The sequence below is a fragment of the Lycorma delicatula genome, chromosome 1, assembly GCF_047948215.1.
Source record: "Lycorma delicatula isolate Av1 chromosome 1, ASM4794821v1, whole genome shotgun sequence".
Lineage (NCBI taxonomy): Eukaryota > Metazoa > Arthropoda > Insecta > Hemiptera > Fulgoridae > Lycorma > Lycorma delicatula.
Genome location: NC_134455.1, coordinates 234,891,490 through 234,917,798, shown reverse-complemented (window position 1 = coordinate 234,917,798; position 26,309 = coordinate 234,891,490). Strand labels below are relative to the sequence as shown.

Genomic DNA, 26,309 nt, shown 5'->3' with positions numbered 1-26,309 from the left:
TGATATTGTAGGTTGTCGTGTACCGTCCAGGAAACTTGGTCCGCTACCGTCGTTGGATAGGGACTCGAGGAGGGCTGCGCGCAGGAAGCTTATAAGAGACGACTTGGCAAACAATCTGTCAGGTGCGTCGAGTGATAACGAGAGTTTAACCATGGAGTCCCAGCCTACTACTAGTCAGTGGAGGACGATACCTGTGCCAAGGAGGAAAACAGTGAATCGTAGTCCTAGCAATGGCGACATACCACTATCGAATAAGTTTAGTGGCCTTCCACTATAGGATACGGAAGTTTTGAAACAACCTGAGCCAGTCAAGCCTCCTCCGATTGTGCTTTACGGAATAAACGACGAGCTGAATTTGTATGAACTGCTGGAAGCGGCTGTGTGCAAGAGTCATTTCAGCATTCGACTGGTTGGAGGTAAGCAGCTGAGAATAATCTCTAGGGACATCGAGGCGTACAAGAAGATTATACATGTTGCTCGAGAGCACGGACTGATAGGTCATACTTATACAAGGATGGATCAACGAGCCATTCGTGTTGTAATCAGAAACTTGCACCACTCTATTCCACTGGAGATGATAAAGGACGAAATCGAAGGCCATGAGCATCGGGTGAAGGACTTGATAAATGCACGCCACAAGATAACTAAGGAGCCCACATCGACTTTCTTCGTGAACCAGGAGCCACAGGAGAACAATAAGACCATTTTTGAATTGGAGTACATTGCCAATTGCAGGGTGTCATTCGAGACGCCACGGAAGCCTACAGGCCTCGTGCAATGCATGAGGTGTCATTACTATGGGCACACTAAGAACAATTATATGAGGCCTTTCCGCTGCGTGAAATGTGGGGAGGGCCATCGGACTGCTGACTGTCCCAGAAAAGACAGGAGCATTCCTGCAATCTGTGCCTTGTGTCAGTCCGACCATCCGGCAAATTGTCTAGGCTGTAGAGTATATCAAGAGATATTGGAGAGGAAGCGTAGGCGAAAGGGGAATTGGAACTCGCAACTTGCTCCGAGAATCGAACCCGCTAGTCGCAAGGTGGCCGGTCCGGCGCTTGATGATAAGAAATTTCCTTCGTTGGGTCGAGGGGTGCCGAGGATAGTCAACGCGGAGCCTGAATCTCTCCATAAAACGTATGCTGCGGCAGATGAGCGCCAGCTGTGTGAGGGCAGTGTGGACAAGCTGGACAGGCTATAGACTTCCTGGTTTAACAGATTGGGAGTCTGATAGTATTACTCTCCTAGGTGCTCTCCAAAATCTGTTTTTCTACGAATCGCAGCATGGAACATTAACGGCCTACTTTCTAGGCGTTAGGAGCTAGTTGTTATGGAAGTTTCAGATTCCCTGGACGTCATTTTGATATCGGAAACACTTTACTGACCGGAACTACCTCAGGTTTCACAGTTACTCTGTGTATGTGACAAATCACCCAGATGGGTGGGCCCATGGCGGAACCACGATTCTCATTCGGAGTTCTCTGCGGCATCATCAACTTTCGGGCTTCTGCATTAACCAGGTTCAGGCAACCACGGTTGAAGTTACAAACTGGTTCGGGCCTATTAGTCTGTCTGCTGTGTACTGCCCTCCACGGCCTACTGTTACTGATGAGTTGTTTTCTGATTTCTTTGCGACTCTGAGTTCTAGATTTATTGCCGGAAGAGACTGGAACGCGAAAGACTCATTTTGGGGTTCCCGGTTGACTACCAGCAGAGGTAGATCGCTGAAGAGATGTGTTCAATATCTGCACCTGGACGTGGTATCGGGATTACAGCCGAGATACTGGCCTACGGACCTGACGAAGATCCCGAATTTGCTTGACTTTTTGTTACCTCGGGTATATCATCCGCATACACTCTGGTGGAGAACAACTACGATTCATCGTCAGACCACTCCCCGTTCTACATACACTGAGCACGACGGTGCTATGGAGGAAAGAGAGGCCTATTCCACGGGACGAACGGATTGGGTTTCTTACCAGGATTGGATCGAAGAGAAACTGACTGACCCGTTTCCACTCGATACCCCTGGAGATTTTGATTACGCGACGTACTTTTTGACGTCGGTGATGCAGGAAGGAGCATGGCGGTCTACACCTGTTGATTTGCACTCAGCCAGAGACAATACCTATCCAAGGGAAGTGACAGAACTAATTGTCTCGAAACGGCGTCGTCAGCGGAATTGGCGTCTTCTTAATAGGACGGCGCGGAGGTTGAGGAGGTTGTTGAGGACTATCAGGGACGAGACATTCAAGGAGTACATAGGAAATCTTTCTTACCTGAATGGGATCGGAAGCTCCTTATGGAAGGCTATAAAGGGACTGCAACGATCATCAGGAACGCTCCCCGCCCTGCAGAGGCGTACTGGATCATGGGCGAGGACTGACAGGGAAAAGGCCGATCTATTTGCTTCACATCTATTGGTAACGTTCCGACCACACGATGCAGAGGGTCGCGGTGATGTGGATGTTAACGACTTCCTTAAGATCTCGATGCCAGTCAGCTTCCCGATTAAACCGATCTCTGCAAAAGAGATACTGAAATTAGTCAACCAAGGAAGGCGATTAAGGAAGGCCACAGGCTTTGACTTAGTGACCCACAAAATGGTTGTCATGCTACCCCTTAACGGCATCAAGTGCATCAGGAATTTGTTTAACGCTGTTCTGAGGACGTCTTACGTCCCAGCGGAATGGAAGGTGTGGCAGGTGGCGATGATTTTGAAGTCAGGGAAGCCTGCACAGGAAGTTTCTTCTTACAGACCAATTAGCCTGTTACCGTTCTTATCTAAATTGTTTGAGAAGCTACTACTGCATAGGCTTAGGCCAGTGTTGGAGAGTAGGGGGATAATTCCGGACCATCAGTTTGGGTTCAGGTGTGGATTGTTCGATTCCACAATCGAACAACCCCATAGAGTCATCAGCAGGTGTCTGAAGGAGCAAATATTCTGCTTGGTGGCGTTCTTAGACATCCAACAGGCCTTTGATAAGGTATGGATACCTGACTTACTCTACAAGTTAAAGCAACAACTTCCTCAACCATAATTCCTTGTCTTGTGGAATTATCTTGAGGGGCGTTTTGCTCAGGTGAAATGTAATGACGAGTTTTCAAGGTTCTTTGAAATTGGATTGGGTGTCCCTCAGGGCTCTGTGCTGGGCTCTGTGTTATATTCCATATTCAATATTGACATTCCGGTCCTTTATGATTGCATCGTCGCCACGTTTGCTGATGACACTGCTATTCTGGCCGTTAACGAAAATCCTGGCCTAGCCTCCCAGACCCTACAAATGCCACAGGATCGTGTGAGCTAATAGTGTGGAAAAAAAAGTGGAGGATTAAGGTTAATCAAAGTAAGTTTGGGCACGTCACATTTGTCATGCGGAGAGGTGACGGTCCCGGTGTGTACTTCGATGTTGTTTTCATCCCGCAAACGGCGACTGTGCAGTATCTGGGACTTCACGTGTATCGGCATTTGACCTGGAAGTGTCACGTGAGGATGAAGAGGAAACAGCTAAACGCAAGGTACAGGGAACTTCATTGGCTGCTACGGAGGAACTCAGGCCTCACGTTACCCAGCAAGATCTAAATTTGCAAGGCTATTCTGCGCCCAATCTGGACGTACGGTGTAGAATTGTGGGGAACGGTTAGTACTAGTAATGGGGAAATTATACAACGATTTCAGAACAAAGTAGCGAGGGCAATTGCCAAAGCTCCGTGGTTCACGCGGAATGATGAGATTCAGGATTATCTGGAGCTCCCATGGGTTCGTGAGATTGCACGACAGCGCAATGTCAAATACCTGCAGAGGCTTGAGAATCATGTAAACCACTCAGCAATTAATCTATAATTAATTGATAACACTCTGCAATTAATCGATAACAGCAGAGACTTCCGACGGTTGAAACGAGCCCATGTACTCGACTTAGGGTCTGCTTAACAGTTTGGAATCTAACACCGTCAAGTTTACTGGTGTTATATATAATTTATTGTTACTTCTCTTTCTTTTTCTTTTTTATTTGTTATTAATGTTTGTTTTGTGGCCAATATGGTGTTGAAATTAATAGTTCGTGATTTATGACTGAGCTTGAAATTTCATATTTGACTTTAAGTTTGCTTGCCACTTTTTACTGTGAATTTAATTATTTTGGGGGTTCCTTAAGAACCTTCTTATCACGTGCTTTTGTCAGGAAACTTACTTATGGCTCCGCAGGAGAGCTGATTGTAATATAATTGTTATTGAGCAAAAAATAACTTGTACTAACATTCGGTGTCAATAAACAGAGAAATAATGGAACTATTTATTTCGGGATGACAAATAAATACGTTAAGAAAATCAATATTCCAGAATTCATTTAACATTTTCAGGAAATTGGTATGATTAGAATGCATCAGAAAAATTTTCAAAAGAAACTGAAAATTATATCATATTTTTGTCCTGTTGTTTTGTCAAAAAAAAAAAACATTATTTCACGTTATATTATGAAGTTTAAATTATGGCTTGAAAAAGGGTTTATAGAAGAATTGAATAAAATTTTATGCAATACATATTTCTAGCAGTATGGACCAAGTTGGTAAGATATTAAAATAAAGCTGGAGCATTATTTCGGAGTAAAAGGAAACGATAACATCTTAAATAATCCATTTTAGCTACTGAGAGTGGCTTCTCATAAATGTCAAATGAAATGTTTATAAGGGCAAACGGACTGGAAGATAAGATACTGTATAATCCGCTTGAAGAAACAGAAGCAGTACGACGGTGAAGTTAAAACGAGGGAAGTGCATCGGAGGGAGTAGGAAAGAAGCTGGATGGGAGGTCCATCTGATTTGAGCCCTTCCCATATTTCCCCATCTCAAAAAGTAGAAGAGGTTTGTAAGACAGAAAACTGGAAAGAGAAAAACAGGTATATTATGGAGGACGAACGAGAGAAATGGAGTGTGAGAGGAAGCGACGTAGATGAGAGGAAGAACATCGGATTTTGTACTCCATCTGTAGTTCACTCAACAGTTTTAGGCACATCGCCGTTAATTACTTAGAACATAAGTTATTCAGACCTCGAGAACGTTATCAAATATTTACTGCCGACCAGATACATAAGAGAGAGAGAGAAGAAAGTATGTTGCTGGTGCGAATAGAGTAGGGATGAGAGGTAAAGAGACGGGTGTGTCTAGATGTGAGATAAGTCTACGAGATGTCGACGGTCCAAAGCGAAAGGCTATGTTTTACCTAAAAAGATCGAATAAATTTCAACTAAAAGAACTTTGTATTCCTTCTCTTTCTCTTATTCTTTAAATTTTTCTTATCATATACTTTTCCGGTTCATATACTCAACTGTACAAATATACATCTACATACAATCCCAACATGAACAAACCTTAATAATTCAAATATTTATAGATACACAGAATAACATTAACTCATTCTGAAACTATCGCATAATATATATATTATAATTTTAACCATGAACAATCAACAGTAAAATAATAAATTATCATGATATCTTGAAAAAATCTTTTGTTCATATTAACTGTATTTTACACCTACATAATTTCAAGTTATTGGAAACCATACCAACATTATTATATCATTATCAGAGGAAGTGTCAGTAACAGAACTTAACCTAAGATTTATATCTTCATGATAAATTTATTATCGGAAATAAAAAAAAAAAATAGTAAGATTTGTTATTATTTATTACTAATTTAATAGAATAAACTTCTACAAAACTGTAAATCTCTTATAAGAAAAACAAGAATTAGCCAAAAGTTAATAACATCTAAGCATATTTTTTTTCCAGATAAAAGGATTAAATAATAAGAAAAAAATATATATATTCCTCAGTTTCCTTAGAAGCTGACTTGTTTTTTGGGTATATATGTTACTAAAAACAACAGTTGACCATGAATTTATAGAGGTTACTAGACAAAACATATAATAAAAAATTATCACTTTAACGACTGTATTTATCGCTAATAGTAGATAGAATAAAGCAATCATGAGGTAGCAGATGATTTACTTAGTAGATAGACATGTTTCTTGTAGATGTTCTATTTGCAGCTCCCAACTAACTCAAAATTTCTACTCATTTCAAGATTAAATTTTAGCAGTTAGAAATGAAAATCTCATTAGTAGGGGGTTTTTGATTTTCATTTTTAATCCTTTTTGTAGTTTCATTAATTACAATCTCATTAACAGGGTTTTTTTTTAGTTTTTCCTTTCATCTTTGTTTAAAGCCGATTCTTCATTAAGCTAACTACAGTTCTGGGGGTTGTCATCTGAGGTGAACATTACCTCAGCAGAACTCAAGGAACCACCCAGATAGCCGGGACCTAGTCTTTTGATTATTCGCCATGTCTCAATTGAGGGAACCCCGAAAGGATCCCCCATTGGGAATCCGGTCTTTACGCCTTGCCTCTTGTAAGAAACCCCCTGGGGGTGCACCACCGGGATTACGGTCGTACATTCCCCCACCTTGTCTCTAATGGGAAACCCCCGTAGGGATTGGCCATCGGGAGTACGGTCTAATTACCCCCCATGGTATCCGCCAGGAGACCCCGAACATTTATCGGTGATGTGACGACGGAGCGTTTCACTCCTCCTGGAAAAACCTACCCCGCGTCGAAGCCACCATAATTCTACGCTTGATAGCGAGTACACCTCACTTCCGGTGAATATTTCCGCAACCTCGGCTCCCCAAAGCGTGGCCAGAGTTTTTGCAGAAAGTGCAGCGGAGTTCCTTCTGGAAATTTATCTTAACAAGGCCAACATCCCCGCAGTTAAAACATTGGCCGGTCCTGACACAGGGACACAGCTTTGCCGAGTGCCCCGTTTCGCAGCAACCCAAGCACCGCTCTTCCAGCGACCATGCCATTACTCTGCAGGACGTTCATCCAAAACACACCCGGTCGTCACAACCTGAGTGGACCCGTACGTAGGTCTCATTGAAAGCACATCAACCGTAACAAAGTCAACGGTAACACGACGAAGATCTGTCATGAACTTTCTTTTGTGTTTAAGGCATCCACATCCTTAATAAGGACATGGATCCGCCAATCTGCCCTTCCTTCCAACACCGTGGTAACAACATATACCTCTCTGTAATTTCCCTACAGAGCCACTCAGCATCGTCCTCCTCGTCCCGTACTTGAAGGAGAAAGTCTTCGCCCGGACCTTGACGAGCAGAAAGGACACCAGACTCGCCCGACGAAACGTTGTCCTTGACTGTTTGCAGGAAATTTGCATAGGACTTCCCCGCCGCTTTCACGATCATGGTCGCTGTAAGCGCTCCCACCGGACTCTTCTCTGGAAGACTCTTCTGCACCTGCTCACTTGATGCATAGTCGTCAAGGAACACCTGGAATTCACAGCCAATCCTTCTGTCAAAATATTCCACTAACCGGCGGAAGTAGCTACCGACCAGTTAAGCAGGTCCGCAAAAACAGACCCCACTATCCGCCATCACCACATAACGGATTTTGTATTTCTCCCGCCACCATTCCATTCGGTCGCCCTAAAGCATAAGACCGAATGTCTGTGCCACAAACGGCTACTGAGCCTCGAAACAGTTTAGCTACCAGTGCCTAAATAGAGATTATCTAACTGCGTGAGCGGACTAAGCGCGCTGCCATATACCACCGCCTTACGTGTCCAACCGCATATTTGTCATATATTTAATAAAATGGGTAGGCGCACCCCGTCACCTACTAAAAATATAAATGACATCCATCAATTAAAATTTACTTCGTCTAGACAGACAACAATTCGCTGCCACGCTTAAATCGCTGAAAGCCAGCAAGCACCTGTTCATCATATTAAAAAGCTTGGAGCCTTAATTAGCCGGTAGTCATCCATATATCTCTAGGTTAGTTTTCCACAGCAGTGCAGTAGGAATATTTCCTTTAAGTAAACTACTGATGTAGGTTGAACAAAGCAACCGCATCAAGGAACTACCCCACGGTCCACAATGCGGCTCTCGCCACTTGTGAGTGGCTCATTTTTCCTTTGACCTCTAAGTTCCAGGGAGGTCCGGTCTCTTGCCTCCCGAAGAGCAGGGCAGTCAAACATCAGGTGTTCATTTGAATCACATCATGGATTGCCTTCATAAAACTATGAACCATCCTGTCCTCCCCCTTGGCACAGTCAAGGACAATAACGTAAGTTGTCCGCCCTACCTCAACCGCATCACCAGATAAAACAGTGGTGCTTGACTTATTGACAGACATTTGTCCTACCTGTAGACCCCTTTCAGAAAGTGAAAGTGGATGTGAAAGTTTCTCCAACCCAAGGTGCCCGAAGAAGGGCTGGAGAATATTGACACAACCGCCATTAAGTCCAGTAGACACGTCTGAGAAGCTTCATCAATTTCCGCAGGATCTGTCACCAGTGAAGAAAAGCAAAATATCTTTTTTACTGAGTCAGATCCCACCAGAGGTCTGAATGGTCACATCATGAAGCAGCACAGCCCACTCAGATCTCACACACATCTGTGTATCTTCCTCCATAATTTCCGGCTGGGCTGCTTTTCCTGAGTCTCTGCACCAATCTTATCTAAGACATCCTTAAACATCTCAATCATTCGAGCGAGCCTGTCCATGCTTAGGGAACACTCTTTGATTTCTGTTTTTGTGTGAACATCTTGTTTGGTAAGTGAACTCACCTCCCTCTTTAAGTAGAAGTTTCATATGCAAAGCTAGACATCTCGCCCGCCGTTGAAAGCTTCTATGCTAGCTATCGGTTCCCTCTCTTCTTCTGGCTCCCTTTTGCCATTTTGTATGCTATCTGTGACAACCCGCGTCTCTCTTGATCAAAATCATATTCCCTGTAGAACAAGAAGCCCCTACAACTAGCTTTTGGTTTCTTCTTCTCTTCAGCACAAGGGAAGGAAAGCCGCAGCCTCCGCTTCCCCGATGGCTTCAAAGTCAGCTGCTCACCTCCTGCATCTATTTTATCATCTGATCTCATTGGTGGAGGCGGGATATCATCCTCGAATTCTCCACCATTCCCTATCTCTAGAGTATTTGGAATTGGCGAATCCATACCCATCAGCTACCACCGAGCCAACATCTCCAACTTCCTCACCCTACGTCTAGGCTCCAAATGGGATGCCTCCATACGCCGATATTCTTCAGCCGAGGTCTCTGCAGCGCTATCAGTCCCGCTACTATTAGGGGAAGCTTCCTGCATTACCAGACCTTCATCTTGCAATGGTCCTTCGTCGCCACAGATGAACGAAATCCAGATGTAAAACAATCACGTGAGGGACGCTCATCATCACCAGGAGGTGGGCTCGCACCCTTCGACACCCCAGGATGCAACATGTCGAGAAGCATTACAAAAAATTTCTTCAGTCCAAACACTAAAAAATTTCGACGTCGATATAAACGAAAAGGTTCGACTTAAAAAAACTACAACTCGAATGTAAACAAACTATCAGTTGTTAATATGATAATTAGCAATGACTGAGTTAAAGTTAATTTATTAACAATAAATAAATTAATAATAATATTTAATTATTAATTTTCTCCCCCCTTTATAATGCAAATACTTGATTATAACAAATTATTGTTCGATTTTTTGTTTAGGTACAGTAGATAGTAACTGGACCAGAGAACCAGAGTTTTCAATTCCAATTGGAAATTTGACTACACCAGTTGGTAGAGAAGCAGTGCTTTCGTGCACAGTAGATCATCTCGGAAAACATAAGGTAAAATATATTATCATGTTAGTTCATCTCATTAAACAATCGTTACATATTTTATAGACATAATTAACTTCATCGTAAATTTTGATATTATGAAACTAAATACATTTATTTAAGATTCAATTCATGGTAAACCAAATCAGCGAGCATACTCGTATGCAGAATAAAATATTATTCTGATTTTTGTTACTAAAAATATTATCTATCCATTTTCAAACCATAATATAATTTAGAATGAAATAATAACTATACATTAGAATTAAATGAATTTATCACATAATTGATTTAAAATTGATTTTTCAAAAAACTTAGGAGTGAGCAAAAGAAAGAAAAACCTGTTATGAAATGAAAAGTGTGGGAACTAATTACAAAAAATGCGACGTGTCGGCTATGAGCTACCAGGTATGGTGTTTCTCCGAATGCAATGATTCTTCCATCTTTCTCCAATGTGTTGCTTTCCCGTAATAACGAGAAGAGTGGCTCATGTACTATCGCTTATGGATCTGACAGCCAACACTGAGCCTGCTACGGCAGCAATGTGACCGTATAGCGGTTTGCTTCCGTAATACGGTAAAAACCGTGATAGACCGTTGCAACCGAGGGGAGGAGGACTAGAATTTAGCTTCAGAAAAAATAGATAACTTTCAAATGTTTTCAATAATTAAAGATGGTGTCCATCAACCTAATCAACGAAGTTGGCGACTGAAGTGTATTGTCTTCTAGATGATCTATGATTTATAATTCTGCTGGATGGGAAGGTCAACATAGGTAATGAACTACCACCACTCTTCACATCAGGTGGCTGTGTTTGGAATTCTACTTGTGAGCGAATGCTCATATTGTATGGTATCAATCTCATATTTGAGGTAACAGGTATTCAACAAAGTACTCAACAAATGTAGAAAAGAGAAATAAAATTACTTAATTTTCGAACATCTTAGAAGAAATTTTACTACTTACGGAGGTAGGTTATTAAGTAGTATTAAACATATTAGGTACTTCTGTATTAACCTAAATAGCGTCATTTTTCATGTAAAGATACCTTTTAGAGGTAGATTATCAACTGCAATGTGGTCACAGGCTCAACGTAAAATTTTTCTACTTACAACTTATCCCCACAATTTGAATTTTGCATAAAAATGGGATGTTAATTAATAAATGTATATCTCAATATAAATCAGATTGAATGAAATCAGTAAAATATTTTAAGAACAAGCAGTGGATGAACAGTGAGAGTACATGTAGGATGTTGAAATGTTGATTACAAAAATACTGATAAATTGATAACTCATGCGGACTTTTGATACTTATTTTGATGTAATTAAAAGTCAAATGATATTTGACTGATGTAATGAAAAGAGAATGATGCTACTGATTTTAGAGTGGTGAAGATTAATCTTTTTTTAAATCTTAGAACAAGTAATTTTATACTATAAATAAAGTAATAGAGAATAAAATGAAATTAGGGCCCTTAAAATTTAAATTTATAATAATAAATCTAATATTGTTACGTTTACACGAGCAGATTACTTAATTTTTTCTACGAATGTTACTTAGTGCCCAAACAATATTAATATCAACCCTATACCAAGATTTTTGGTCATTACGAAAGAGAATGGTAACTTCCAAAAGGTAAGTCCATTCTTAATTGCTAGAGAGATTACTAATTGTGCTGGTGGTCCTGTCAAGGAAATCCGTAAGACGTTCAATGGATTACATGTCGAAACTATCAACGACATGCAAAGCCAGAAAGTCCAGGCGTTGAAGAAGATCGGTGAATTTGCGATTACTGTCCAACCGCGTAGTACACTTAATACATCTAGAGGAGTTGTTGTTTGCCGTGATCTTCTTAACTGTACTGAAGAAGAAATAGTGTAGGAAATGTCTAGTCAGGGAGTGACACATTGTCGCAGACTTACTATGAGACGAAATGGTGAGATTCTTCCTTCGGCCTCACATGTTTTGACATTCAATAGGCCAAATCTTCCTGAAACGGTGCGGACTGGCATCCATCGGCTTGATGTACGGGCATTTATTCCGCAGCCGATGAGATGTTTTAAGTGTCAACGTTTCGGACACACTGCAGCTAGATGTGAAGCGCAGGAAATTTGCATATGCGGAATGAAGATACATGAGGGTCACCATGTGAAGACCCTCCAGTCTGCATTAATTGTAAAGCGCACCACAACTGTCGATCTAGAAACTGCCCGTATACAAATTAGAAACAGCCAATCAGGAAGTTAAAACGCTTCAAAAAGTTAACTATCCTGAAGCGAAGAAGATTGTCAATCTACGTACACCTAGACCATCGACTACATACGCAGAAGCAGCTGCTGCTCCCCCCACATCTAAATTCAACGTGGAGCAGTTGCTTAATACGATGGCACCAAGTCTCGCAACAATGATAGAAAGAATCATTGATTCCAAGATCGAGTCGACTCATCAGACACAACTAAGTAAACATGAGAAGGCTCATTCCCGGACTGACGTCGTTGACATAAGACCCGTACCAGCGCAGTTTAAGAAACCAGCAAAACCTTCTATTATAACGCCATCAATAGACGTAACGAAGAAAAGTCTTGATTTATCTGACAAAGACCAAAAGATCACTCCGACGACGAGTCATAAAGCTAAAGATACTGAGACAAGAGTACAGAAAAAGCACCAGACACAGACGATAATAAGACTGTACGTACAGAGGCTCCAAAAGCTCAGAGAACAACTGTGGTGAGAGCATCTGTATCAGCCGGCCCAAGCACAGCCTTAGACATTGAATCAAGTTCATCAGCCGCCGAAAGTGCATCGCTTGCGAGTTTAGATTCAATTGCAACGATGCTCACAGCACCATTGAAGCTTTCATCACCTGATGTAAGCCGGCGAACGTCATTGGCATCAGAAAGAGAAGACGATGCCATGTCCGAAGCCTCAGACACACTGTCATCGGAAGTTGAGGCCGTTCGCAGAATGGAAAAACGCAAGAAAGGATGGCCGAAAGGAAAGCCTAGGCGGTAATTTGTTGGATTTTTAGGTTTTGTTTGTTGTTGGTTTTTTTGGTAATTTTGTTGGATTTTTAGGTGGTGATTTGTTGGAAATTAGAAGAATGTGAAATTTTGAACATTATTTTCATGAAAATATAAATTAACGAACCTTTTTTTTATTATTTTTTTTTTTTTTTGAAGTGTGATGGGGCTAATGACCAAAGTAGTCAATGCCCCTAAAATCCTCAAAAAAAAAAAAAAAGTACATACATTAATTACTTTTTTAAATTAAGTTAATTGTATAGTATGCCTAAGGTGAGCAACATTCCGTAGAAATATTTTTTCCAAAACAAAAACTGAGTATTTTAATCCAAAACTAAAAATATCATCGCTGGCTCCTCAATGGTAGTTCACAGATCTTTACGTAGCTACTAGTTTAAACATAACAGTCTAGCGTAGAAATAGTTTTTCTCTAATTTTATTTTAAATATCAGTACTTGATAACAATGTATTTCTTCTAACATTCTGTTATTGTTCACCTCAACTTTTTCCCATGAAAACATAAACAAAAATCAGGTATTCTTTGTACACATGGTAATAATTAAAACCGGAATAATGAGTAGTATCTTAAAGATTATTTTTGTGAAAAAAAAATAGTTACATAGTACAATTATTTTATAATGGATCTCCCAAGAGATGCAGAAAATGAGAAACGGAACCCAAAGCAACTTGAGACCAATAGAATAATAGAAAAAAAAGAATAAGTAAATCATTAATGTTTCATTGTTCATGTTCTTCATTTCAAGAAGTAGTATGTTTTTATGAAGAGGAATTTCAATAAGTGAAAACTTGAGATCGGTCCCTTCGCCGTCGACTAAATATTTCGTAAATTGCCTCTATAAAGTCGATGACCAATCTTCCGTTATTATTTTGGAAGTTATCTCTTTTCCATGACCCCTTAAACTTATTTTATACAAAATTCCTCCTTCATTTATATTCTGCAGTCATTTCTTATCATTTCACACGATAATATTCGTCAAATCTTCCTACCATTCTCAGTAAAAATAAGTCTTATACAATTGTGTAGTCTCCAGATAGAAGAATCTGTGGACATATTTATGTAGGAACAAACAGTCTAGGTGGTCAGTTGAGTTTGCGAAAATTATTCATTGCAATAATTCTGCACATGATTCTAATTGCAATAATTCTGTATGGAAACTCCGCGTACATCAAGTTTAAGTGTACAAGGCAAAAGAGTTGTTTGTCCAACTCTTCTGTCTTGTTGGTGGTTGAAAATTACGCCTTATAACTTACATTAAAGTGACGGTGATAAAGTTTTACATGAAGTTTTCTGTGTAAACATATAAGAATGTGTTGACAAAGAATATGATTTCTTATATCAAAGTATTATTTTTAGATAGAAATGAATTAGATTATACTTAATTTAAACCAGATCTCCTTTCCACCGATGGTTTTTGGTGGAATGCACATTTAATTGTTTCTACTTAATCTTTACGAAAATACTTTTTTTTACTGAAAACATTTATAGATTAAAAAGTAAATACATCTCTTACTAGAGAATTATATATTATAGTATTTTATTATTATTATTATTATTATTACTATTCACTTATTTTTTCAGTTCTATTAATAAAATTAATGTACAATGAATAACAGACTTAAGTAAAATTGTAGCACTGATAGTATGTAGTTACAGATAAGTAGTAATTACCAGTTGCCAACCTCTATGGAATAGTGGTAGAACTGCAGTCTTTTATCCGGAAAAGATTCCAAGTTAAACTCTCGTCAGGCAATGAATTTTCCATACGTTACTTTTACTCCATATTCCTACGCAATTGTTACATTAAAACTTGCTACTCATTTGTTAATATTCTATACGCAAAAATTTGTTTTATGAAATACAATAACTGTATTATGAAAATATTTCCTGTACGTAAGAAAACTGTAGTATTGTAACAGATTATAATGCTTAGTTAATCTACTCGTAATTTGTTGTAATAATGCATTTATGCATATGTGTAATATAGAAAGAAGTATTTAGTTTATTAAGTAAAGATATTTTCTAAATAGTAAAATCTTTCATCACAAATTCAAAGAACTTGGAAGATATATTATTTCAAGTGATAAATAATTTGGCGATATGTGTGGTGAAATAATTTTCCTTTAGTATTTTATTTAACGAATAGTATTATTTAGTAAATAGTAGCAACATTTTATTTAAATAAGTTACGTCTCGGTCTTTCATCCAGAGATCCCAGGTTCGAATCACGGTCAGGCATGGCATTTTTCATACGCTACAAATTTCCATTTTAAATTCCCATGCACAAGCTTTGAAAAATTAATCATTTAAAAGAAATTATTTCCGTTTGGAAAATTCCGGTTAATTTTACTTTGAGTGAAAGTAAAATGAAAATCGTATTATAAAAGAAAACAAATTTGTAGTTTATTTTACCTTTAAGTGAAATAAATCAGTTTAATAAGGGGTATTTTAGTAAACATATATATTAGAAGCATAATTATATTTCTAGAATGTTGAATGAAAGAGAATAAAGTAAACTTTCACAAGATTTCACTTACTGTATGACAACCTGTCAACAAATCTCTTTTGAGAGTGAAAAGATGTTAGTAATGTTAAGCAGACAGAAACAACTCTGAAATGACAACATGGTGTCAGGATTTTAATCACTATACCAAACGTCTTAATGTAAATTCATCTAAGCTTGCCACTCAAAATTAAACGGTAGTTAATTTTGCTGTATTCATTGTAAGTTTACACTCGATATTATATAACTGTTTGAAAGTTAATGATACTGATTTTTCAGTATACTGAATCTTAAAGTTTATCTATCAAAAATAGGCGAATTTTTACAATAACCCGATTTTAATTCGGTTATATAAGTAATTAATTGTGAGTTAATTTTAATTCTCCCGTGAATCAGAAATTCTGAAACCTGAGTATTGTTACATCCAATCAGTTTCCAACAAAATTTGAAACGCCTTCAAAGATCATTTTTTCACTATAATAAAATCAAACTTGATGATTCTAGAGAAAATGAGCAAAATGTTTTCTTACTTTTTTTTACTAGTGACAAAATCACAAAAGTACCTTCAGTTATTGTGATTGTATGTTATGAAGTGCGTCTTAGAAAATATATAATCCAAAATGTCTATCGTAATTCCATTAGGACAGTTTTTTCATTTTCAAACCTCTCCTATCCCATGATACACCATGTGTGAAAGCTGTAAAATGCATAAAAGCAAACATTAAGCGGTGGAGCTTCAGGCTATAATCCGACAATATATTTTCCTGCTTTTGAATCGCATGTTAAAATTAAGATATGAATGCGTCCAGATTGATTTAGTATATAATCAAAGAAAATATATTACACATTATAGAGATTATGCTTAAGTGAGTACGCGATTTACATTTTTTTTAAATTTTAATAATTAAACCGGCTTTAACATTTTCGTTACAGAAATTGCTCTATCCAAAATAAGTTGAAAAATCAGAAAAAAAATACTGCACGTAAAAAGCAACATCCAAATCAAACATATAATGTCATTTTAAGAAAAAGAGATACAAGATTATAAAACAGTATACCTTAATTCAACGAAAGGTAGATAAATAGCAGAACAAAAAACTTACTGAATCATCCTGTTTATAATATAAGTACAAAGACCGAAGGTTATTTAAACGAATACAAATCGTGATAAATTGCATGAAATAGACTTAAAGTCAATGACAAAAACAAAACAATGAAATATTTTTTGACTAGTAAAACATATTTTTTAAAGCCACTGATGAAACCATAAAAAAAGTAGTTCAAAATAAAAAACCAACCAAATCTTAATCTTATCGTTAATCTTTATCTTATCGTTTATCAAATCTTAATAACCAACATAATAAAAAACCAGTAAAATTTCTCCAACTACATTAATCAATGCGTATTACATAGTACGATAAAGTTAACTTGGTATACATAAATATAGATAATTATTGAAGACTTTTGTGTTAAACTACATGCAGCTATATCCGTACACGTGAGATGTAAATTAAAGTTACCTTTTTTTTTTTTTCCTCTCAGCTCCCCTGGGCCGGACCGGCTTGTTGGTATAACGCCGCCCAAGGGAGTGTCTTTAAACTCAAATAGGCCTCCCCACCTACCGGCTATATACCGGCAAAGCAGGTCGGCCTACCGGTTAGCTCTTTTTGAGAGTTCTTTATCAATATTGCCCCTTTGGGGACCCAAAAGGGCAATATTAATACACCACATTATTACACCACGCCAGACCCAGTTCGCCGCGACGCAGCGCCGGGTCCCTTCAGTATTCAGTCTGCTATTGCCTGACTGTTACCCGTGGAGTCCTTGGTAGCTCATCAGTGCCAACACACCGCAGCATGCTGGACCTCACCAGCAAGGCTGTCCACCCAGTCCTATTCTAGCCAACACCTTGTCTTCTCTCATCGGAGTATTTCTGTAGAACAACTTCTATAACAAAACTAGCAAAATTATTCCAGTTTGACTCGCTTCTTAGCATGTAGTCTATTGTTGTCTCTGGAGTTATACCTGTGAGTGCCTTACTATGTCTAAGTGTGTCCCACCTATTGCACTCAAAAAAGGTGTGCTCAGCATCATCTATCTCGTTGCGGTAGTTGCAAATTGGCTCTCCTCTCTTGCCTATTTTGTACAGGTAGTTATTGAAGGAACCATGTCCTGTAAAAAACTGCGATAGGTGATGATCAACCTCACCTAATCTAAGTTAAAGTTACCTGCACTAAGTTAACAGCACATCACGCATTACAAAAAAAATAGTTGCCGAAAATTAGAGTTACAAAAGCTTGATCAAAATATCTAATACAATTTAGTTATTAGTGTTACTGAAGTCATTGTAGATGTAGGCAATAAAATAAGTTTGAATTATTTGATCAATTATATATATATATATATATATATATATATATATATATACTACCTCTACCCGCCACGCTTCGCTGTGGCCCATTGTGGTTGCATGGATGAGAAATGAGAAACAAAACAAAGCATACGTTTCATAGAAGTTTAATTTTGCAATACTTGTGGATATACAATATTTTTTTGTTTTTCCACTGTCTGCGTAGATATAAAGGCTATCTGGTTTGCCGACTCGGGAACAGGCAACATACAGTTGTCCATGTGAAAAGCAACCCGCATCTAAATCTAAACCACACAATTCTAAAGATTGACCTTGAGCTTTATTGATTGTGATTGCAAATGCCAATTGAATTGGGAATTGCAATCTTTTAAATTGAAATGGTGTATCGGTCGGGATCATGGGTATTCCAGGAATGAGGACATCTTCATCTTTGAAAGGCCCCGCTAAAATCGTTGCTTCCACTACGTTATTCATCAATTTCTTAACTGCAAGTCACGTGCCGTTGCAGAATTTTGGCTGATTAATATTCCGCAACAGGATAATTGGCACACCTTTTTCAATTTTAATATGTGTGGTGGCATCCCTGGCAGATCAAGTGAGTTTAAAAATTCCGTTGGATAATTAACTACTTCATCTGCTTCCACAACGGTGTCTATCGACTTGTATGTAATTTCCTCACTTTGAATGCTGGATTGAATAACATTATTAAGTTGATAGACACCTTTATTCTTTGCGGCAAGGATAGCTCGTTCACTGAGCTAATCGTGATTTCTATGATTAATTTGAATATCAGGAAATACTTCTTCGATCAGTTCTTCTTTCGATTACAAAAATTACAAAATTAACAGGAAATGATATTCGTTTAGACGTCTCATCGACTGGCAGCTGTCCGTTTCCAATGTCCAGTAACTGTCGTGAGAATACCTCAGCTGATGGATCATTCTGCAACTGGACACGCATATTCGTAGTCAACTGCAATGTACGTTCGTGTCGCCACAGTGTTGAATATTTCAGGCAAGCATTTATTTCGTCTGCTGGTGTCGATCGAGAAATTACAGGCAATGTTTGCCTAAAATCTCCTGCGAGCAATATCAAAGCATTCCCGAATGGTTGAACGTTTCTACGCAAATCTCGTAACGATCGATAAAGAGCTTTAAGCGATTTTTTATTTGCCATCGTGCACTCATCCCAAACAATGATTTTAGATTTTTGTAATACTTTTCCCATACAGGATGCTTTGGAAATATTGCACGTTGGAGTCTCAATGATATGCATGTTTAATGTCAACTTCAGAGCTGAATGCGCAGTCCTTCCATCTGGTAACAATGTCGCAGCTATTCCAGACGAAGCAAGAGCTAAGGCTATCTCATTTTTTGCTCGGACCGTTGCTATAATCAATCTAATGAAGAATGTTTTCCCAGTTTCTGCTGGCGCATCCAAAAAGAAGGTACCTCCAACTCCGTCATTTATCATTTGCATTATGCGATCATAAATGCCTTTCTGTTCACGCGTTAATTTTGGAATGTTTGGACTGAAGATCACCAATGTTGTAACTCTGTTCACGGCGTAAATCCACGTCAAATGAAGCAATCGCAGCTCTGGTGGGTGCTGCCATTCCCAATTGACTAAGAACTTTATTTGCAATAGCTAAGCACTTGTCTTCAATTTATCAATGCTTCGTTGTAAATGCCTTCTGTAAATTCCATGGTCATATTGGCATTTTCTAGTCGTACTCTATGCAAAATATCCTCAGCCATACGTGATCGAAATATTTCCAATAACTCTGTGGGAGATGAAGGGAAGCAAGCGGTCAATATAATTGCGAATAATGGGAGAATTTGGTTTGGATATGCAGTGTTGCACGCATCATTAATACATATATCCTACTGTTGATCGTTTTCTAATAAATTCAGAGCTTGACACCCAGCGCGGAAAGTGGCATGTATGACGCCGTCAACAATTTGCAATTGCTGAAAAGATCTAGGACCAGGCACATTTACCAATAGCATGCGAAGGAAAAAACATTCGTCTTGATTGGGATGCACTGTATAAAGTCTACCAATTGTATTTTCTCTGAAAATGCCAGGTTGACCGTCGACTGGATCCCCTCGTCTGCGTCATACGAATACTTTGTTAGTTACATTCCACGTGTAATAAGAGGAAACTTCTAAATACATCTGAATACTTCGGAATACATCGCCAGTGGCGAAAGCGTCTTCCTGTCATAAGGTGAAAAAAGCAGTCAGAGTTGTACCAGGTGGATTAAGGGTTCTTTGTTGCACATTTGCATCTGTGAAATAAACACGCTGTCCATTCTCTAAATGTACTGCTAAGTGAACCACAGTTGGATTGCGTTCATGCATGGGAACTGAAAAAATTCGCCATGCAGCTTCATTGCTGCTTATGTATCTTCCAGCCTGGTATTGTGCAATTTCATCGATATGTCGTACTGCATTTCTGTCACTATTTTCTGATTGCACACTAAAAACTGCCATATCGCTGCCTTTATTTACATACTTACAGATGTATTTAATTGATTTGACGGATTGCAATATTCTACGTTATGTGGGCTTTGTATGATTTTGACAACAGAGGCGAATATGGAACCACCCAACGGTTGTCTACATCAATATCACCATTTTGAATGTGTATAGTTGCCGAATTCCCGCCATCTTCAGTTTGATCGTCTCCTATACCGAGGATATCCATCGTCTCCTGTTACTGCATTGGCTGCGAATGCTCGACGATATTGCTTAGAGGATTTACCGTCTACCATGCATGGTGAATTCGGATTTAGTGTACCGCATGGTCCTTGAATCATGATTTTGATAACAACTGCATGCAAATCCTTATCGACGTCGGCCCGTGGAATCTCAGCGCATATCACATCATCGATTTCGTCTGAAGTTATTTTATCGTAGAGCCAGATTAGTATATGCGCATGTGGCAATCCTCTCTTTTGCCATTCTACTGAATACATCCAGCAGCACACATATCCAAACTTCATTTTTCACAATGAAATCCATCAGCGACTTAAACGTTTGTCTGAAAACACGTGCTATGATGTCATGCCTATCCACGTGTGATTGCTTAGGAAGTAACAACTGCTGTATCTCGTCCGAAGCTGGATTGCATGTGAAAGTGATAAATAAATCTGGAAGACCATAATGATGAACATATGACATTGCATCTTGAGAATATTCTTGCATGTGACGTGGCCTACCTATGTATGAAGATGGCAAAATAGTTAGCTTTCCAACGTTGGTTGTATTACCGTCATTCAAAACTGCATCTCGCAAATGAATGTATTCTTCAGAGCGGAGTTTGATCTGATTCAAACGGAGGAATAGCAAACGTTCCGTTTCATTTTTTGCATACATATCCACAATATACTGATGAAACAACTGACGGCATTTCAAAGTATAATTGTCCTCGTTCCTGCGAATCATTAAGCGGTATGCGTAAAAGTTCATTGAGCTGCACTTTTTATTGATTTCTGCACCACTTACTGGATTTATCATTTTCACATTGAAATGATATCCATCGGCACCATCCCAAAAGATAACTGAATATTGTAAAGTATCGTAACAACGGTGAGTTTCTGCGACGTTTATCAATTGATCGTTTCTTCGATGGAGAACAATATCTCTAGGTTGGAACTGATCTCCGACTATGACAATTGCTACTTCGTCTATAGTTGGAGCATTATATCTCCGGACATGTTCTCCAGCGGGCGTTTTGTCTGCGTGAATGACAATCTTGTGGGTATCTGATGGCATCATATCAATTGCCGTTTTGAACAAACGCACCAAATTGTTCCTTTCATGAAGGAGCGTCTGTAGCTGCGAAATAATGGATCTTCTTAGCGAGGTATGTATTCCACAACGTGCATCGACTTCATCTGTATCATCACCAATGAAGTACATTTGAAGGAATTTATGGTCACTATCTGTGAACGGGAACAGGGAGCCAGCTTTGTGATATATTTGCCCTTTGATTTTAAAAGTTGGCATGAATTGAGAAGTCACGATTTCCGCATCAAATGACGTCATTTGGAAGCAGGAGTTATATTTCCTGATGTTCGATAGGAAATGCTTCGATTCAGTGGTAGATCCAGCAAGTAGAGTTTTCAATGCAGTGCATCAAGTTAAGGCAATTTGATTTTTCCGCCAGCGCAACACATCCCTTTCGTTTCATTATTAAACTTTAGAGCCTGACAGTAGGTACAGACATGACTCATCTGGCCAATGACAACATGCCGACTTGAACTATAATCAACAGCTGGATTTTAACGGAAGGCAAGACGATTATATTGCAGATTCAGATAAGCTCTTCTTTGGGTTCGTGTTTCAGCTATCCTCACCCTGTCGCGTTCATTCCGTTGAAAACGAACCAAATCTGTTGCTGCAGAACGCGACTAACGTGATCGTAATCGTGCATCCTCAAGTCTGGCTGCTCGTCTTTCTGCTGGTTCCACGTTACGTATCTGAATGGTGCTTAGTCTGTTCCTCTCTCGTACGGATGCCCTCTCTTCCTCAGTCATATTCGAAAGCCGTCTTCTTGATCCTTCTGTGCGGCGAGTGCGACGGCCCAAATTCGATATTCTGCAAAGCATTATTTCGGTTTTCACTGAAATAGAAGGAAGGGATAAGATTATAACCTCGTATGGCTCTCAAAGATTTAGGTATAAAACCATGACAGAAAGGACAAAAAGTTTAATAACGAAAATTTTCATTTTGAAAAGCCAAAACGATTTATTTAAACTTTTTTCAACTATCTCTCATGGTTCTCATAGCTGCAGCTCGACAACAATGAGACACAGGGCAGAAAGTATTGAAAAGTGGCTAAATATTAATAATATTAACTAAATACATGAATTTAAATAAATAAGTAAAATATTAGTTAAATAAAATAGTTAAATAATAATTATAAAAAATTAATATTTTTTATGACCATCTCTCATATAAAACATAACCTCTACTTACGATTTGGTGAAAAGCGCAGCTCAATCACGACACAATCACACAAAAGTACCTCGATTAAAGTGAATATTTAATTTAAAAGGATATTATTTTCTGTGTATTTGGTTATTTCGACGTTTTTTGTTTGCATAGTCTTAAGTCTATCTGGGCTATAAGATGTTTTAGCTATAAAATACAGATGTTTTAGCTGTTAAATATAATTCAAAGAAATTTGTTACTTAATCAGTTGTGATTTTGTTTACATTGGCAACGGCCATAAGGGCTCTTTGTGATTGGTCGTTGTAATTGATAGCGGCCATCTTGCATTGATCTGATTGGTTTTCCTTTGTTTACATTTGCATCTGATTTATTAGCCTCTTATTTTTTTAAAAACTGTACAAATTAAAAATAGATAGATAGATTTATTAAAAATAGATGAAAACAATCTTTGATGCGGGTTATATATCGTGCTAAAATTTGAGCTCAATCGGTGCAGAAAATTTTGAGTTTTTAAGCCGGACACAAACGAACTTAACATTTTTATTTATATAGATATACACGAGGTCTGTTAGGAAAAAACCGAACTTTATTTTTTTAATTTTATTATTAATTTTACAGATTAGTCCTTTTTCCCTTCAAACTATTCCCCTCCCGTTCTCACATACTTTTCGCAATGGTGTTTCCACTTCAAGAATCAGTCCTGGTTAACTTCATTTGAAATGTCCTTTAAGGTTAGCGACAAATCTGCTTTATTATCATCAATAGTCTCAAAAGAGAGTCCTTCATCACTGATTAAAAAAAAAAAATCCCAAGGAGCCAGGTCTGACGAAGGAAGGAAAGGCATCCGATTTTTGGCAAAACTAACGAATTGAGAAAGTTGAGTGTGCGGGCGATTCGTAATGGTGAAGAAACCATAAATTTTCTTGTCACAAATTTGGTCCCTTTTTGTGGATTTTTTTTCACGTAACCGTTGTAAAACGCCTTAATAATACGCACAGTTTACTGTTTCACCTTAAGGCGAGAATTCAAAATGCACAATTACATTAAAATCGTAGAAAACAGAGAGCATCACTTTGACATAGTGATTTATCAAGTTAAATAACTAAAAGCAGACAAAAATAGTCCCAGGTCATTTCAAATTTTATTAAATAAGAAATTTTCAGCTTTTATTCAACGCTAAATAAATGAACCAAACTGTCAATGACATGAAAAATCTGTATGAGGTTTTTTAAACTCTGTTTTATTTCTGTTTTAATTAATGATTGTAACAAAAAAAGGAAAAACGAATATTAAAGCCTTAATAAAATACGAGGTTTATAAAACGTATATGTGAACTACGTATTAGGCCGTATAAAACACGTTATATTACGGTATAAAAAGTAGTGTGAAATTGTATATTCATAAAAAAATTTTTTAATATTTTCTCTTATCTATAGATATCGCTCAGAATTTTGTATTAGTATATATTTTCATAATCTCTGCATTTGACGTGGGTAATACTAAAATGCTTATTTATAACAGATTTTAGGTTAACCGTTCAAAAGTAATAAAAAGGTATTTTGATTAAACAACTTGAGGTGCAATTTGAAAAGGGAAATAATCTAAATTTAATGTAAGACTTTAAATCTGTCTAAAAGATATTATTTTACTAAAACAGTCAATGATAATAAATGCATGACAGATATTTTTTATCTTACATTACATAAAATCTCTATTCCATCGTCAGTTAGCCGTCTTGTAGAACTGTCACAGATTGTGGGATTATGAGATAGGGCAAAAATCTAGCCTTTGAATTGGAGTGATTTAGTAACTTGTTTGTAAATCGTTGCCATTTATGTTTGATACATGTAGGTCAATAAATCAAATTAAATATTGTGTTTGAAATCATGACCGTGCATCTATCAGTAACCATATTATTTGCAAGTGAAAAATTGAATTCTTTTGATACTGAAGACAACAACCTTACACAGCTACACAAGCACAGCGCAATAGCCATACATAAACTTTTATTATATACGGATTTAATAATAATAATATTAATGTATTACGAATGATTATAAATATATTTTACAGGATGAATTTAATGAAACTTGGGTACATCAGCAGAAAGATTCTTAAGAGGATTACAGTGAATCATCGGTAGGTTTAAGGAGGAAAGATGGATTTATAAATTGAATAAAAATTGGATCTTGTTGTATGATGATATTACTGTGACTAGAACTAATGGGTATTACGTACTCCTTGAAAAAATTAAAGTCTATTTTCTTTATCAAAAAACGTTTAAAATGGTTACAATTTTGCAAATTTGAAAGGTTACATAGGTTGCAATTATGAATTGGTGAAGAAATTTTTTCTATATGACAAATTCTCCAGTGAAAATCATTTTCATTTATGAGTGAGATGTAAGAAATTTCACCTGATGACTAAAGTGAATATTTTTATCGCGCTTTCTAGTGCGGATAATGGACCTTGAGAAGTCAAAATGACCACATGACGAAGTAGTAGAACACATCTTTTAGAAATATTTAACCGAATGAAATCCGTAAAGCGAAAACTGCATTTAAAGCGTAAAATCAGCCGCTTTATTTGCAATATATATGTCTGTGTGCAAAAGCACAATACAATCGTAAAAAAAAAATTGTAAGGCCCTCAATTGTAGAGAAATTAAGATAAAACATCGAGAGGATCCTTCCTTTTAACATATTAATTCTTTCTTTCTTATATTCCATAGCAGCTGCATAAGTAAAATAATATAATGAAGTCTAAATAACTGGCCAGAATATTACTTTCTAACAAGGATTCATAGGTACACATGTTATATATTAGGGTGGAATAGGTTTTGCGTGTACATTGTCCTCTCAGTCTACGTACTTTAACACGGTTTAACACAAAAATAATGTCCTGTTAGTGATAGCTTTAAAATGGCACTTAGTACCAATTTATTGCAACTTAAAATGCACAATCTGGCTAACTTCCAACGAAATAATAAATACTACAAACTTTCTATGTTTCTATATACACAAAGTACCTTCTGTTCTGCATTCTGTTTTTGTCCCAGTATATTCTTGTAGCTTCTTTATTTTAAAGCACTCATCCGTTATTATTTCCTGTTTGCTTAATACAAACCGTTAAAATAATGTTACTAAAGAAAATGAAGTTCCTTACAGTATCCTTTATATCGTTATATAGCGTTAAATTTTTGAATTATTATTGTTTTAGTAAAAGAAAAAGAAAATAAACAGAAGGAATTACATATTTATTACTACCGACAACAAAATGGAACCACAAATTATTTATATTAATGAAATTTTGTAGTTGTTATCATAGTAACTCTTTTTTTATAAGCATTTTTTATGAAAAAAATATTACATATGTTTTTTAACCTGGTTTTAACACACAACATTAACTGTTTAGTATTTTATCATGTAATATATCAAACTTTGATGCTAAATAAAAAATTGATATATAAATAAAAACTAAAAAATATATATAAATTTAGATATTCTGTATTTATAAACGTAAAAGGATCACCACGAAAAGTAAGTAAAAAAATTACCGTGAAAATCCGTGAAGTTACCGTGAAAATTTCATTAATAAAACAGAAATTGATTATTAAAATTAATTTAAGTATTGGTTAAATGTCACTATTTTCTTGTTAAGGGGCTAGGCATAAAGCTCAGTCTATCAATACCTATTAATTTGCTAGCTTTATCTTATTCTTTTTTTTAATTTATTTCTGT

The 26,309-nt window shown here is 37.4% G+C and overlaps 2 protein-coding genes across 2 annotated transcripts in view; one reads left to right on the top strand and one right to left on the bottom strand.

Moving 5' to 3' along the window:
- The window catches only part of LOC142329654 (lachesin-like), a 415,510-nt gene that overhangs the window by 215,094 nt on the left and 174,107 nt on the right, over positions 1–26,309 (top strand). The window contains exon 3 of the mRNA XM_075374331.1: positions 9,577–9,698. Coding sequence (XP_075230446.1) covers positions 9,577–9,698 — 122 coding nt within the window. The remainder of the gene's footprint in view (positions 1–9,576; positions 9,699–26,309) is intronic.
- LOC142318522 (uncharacterized) lies at positions 20,521–21,750 on the bottom strand (the record flags this gene model as incomplete). The annotated part of the gene is made up of 1 exon (XM_075355086.1): positions 20,521–21,750. A coding segment is annotated over one exon (1,230 nt), but the record flags the coding sequence as incomplete, so codon positions are not given.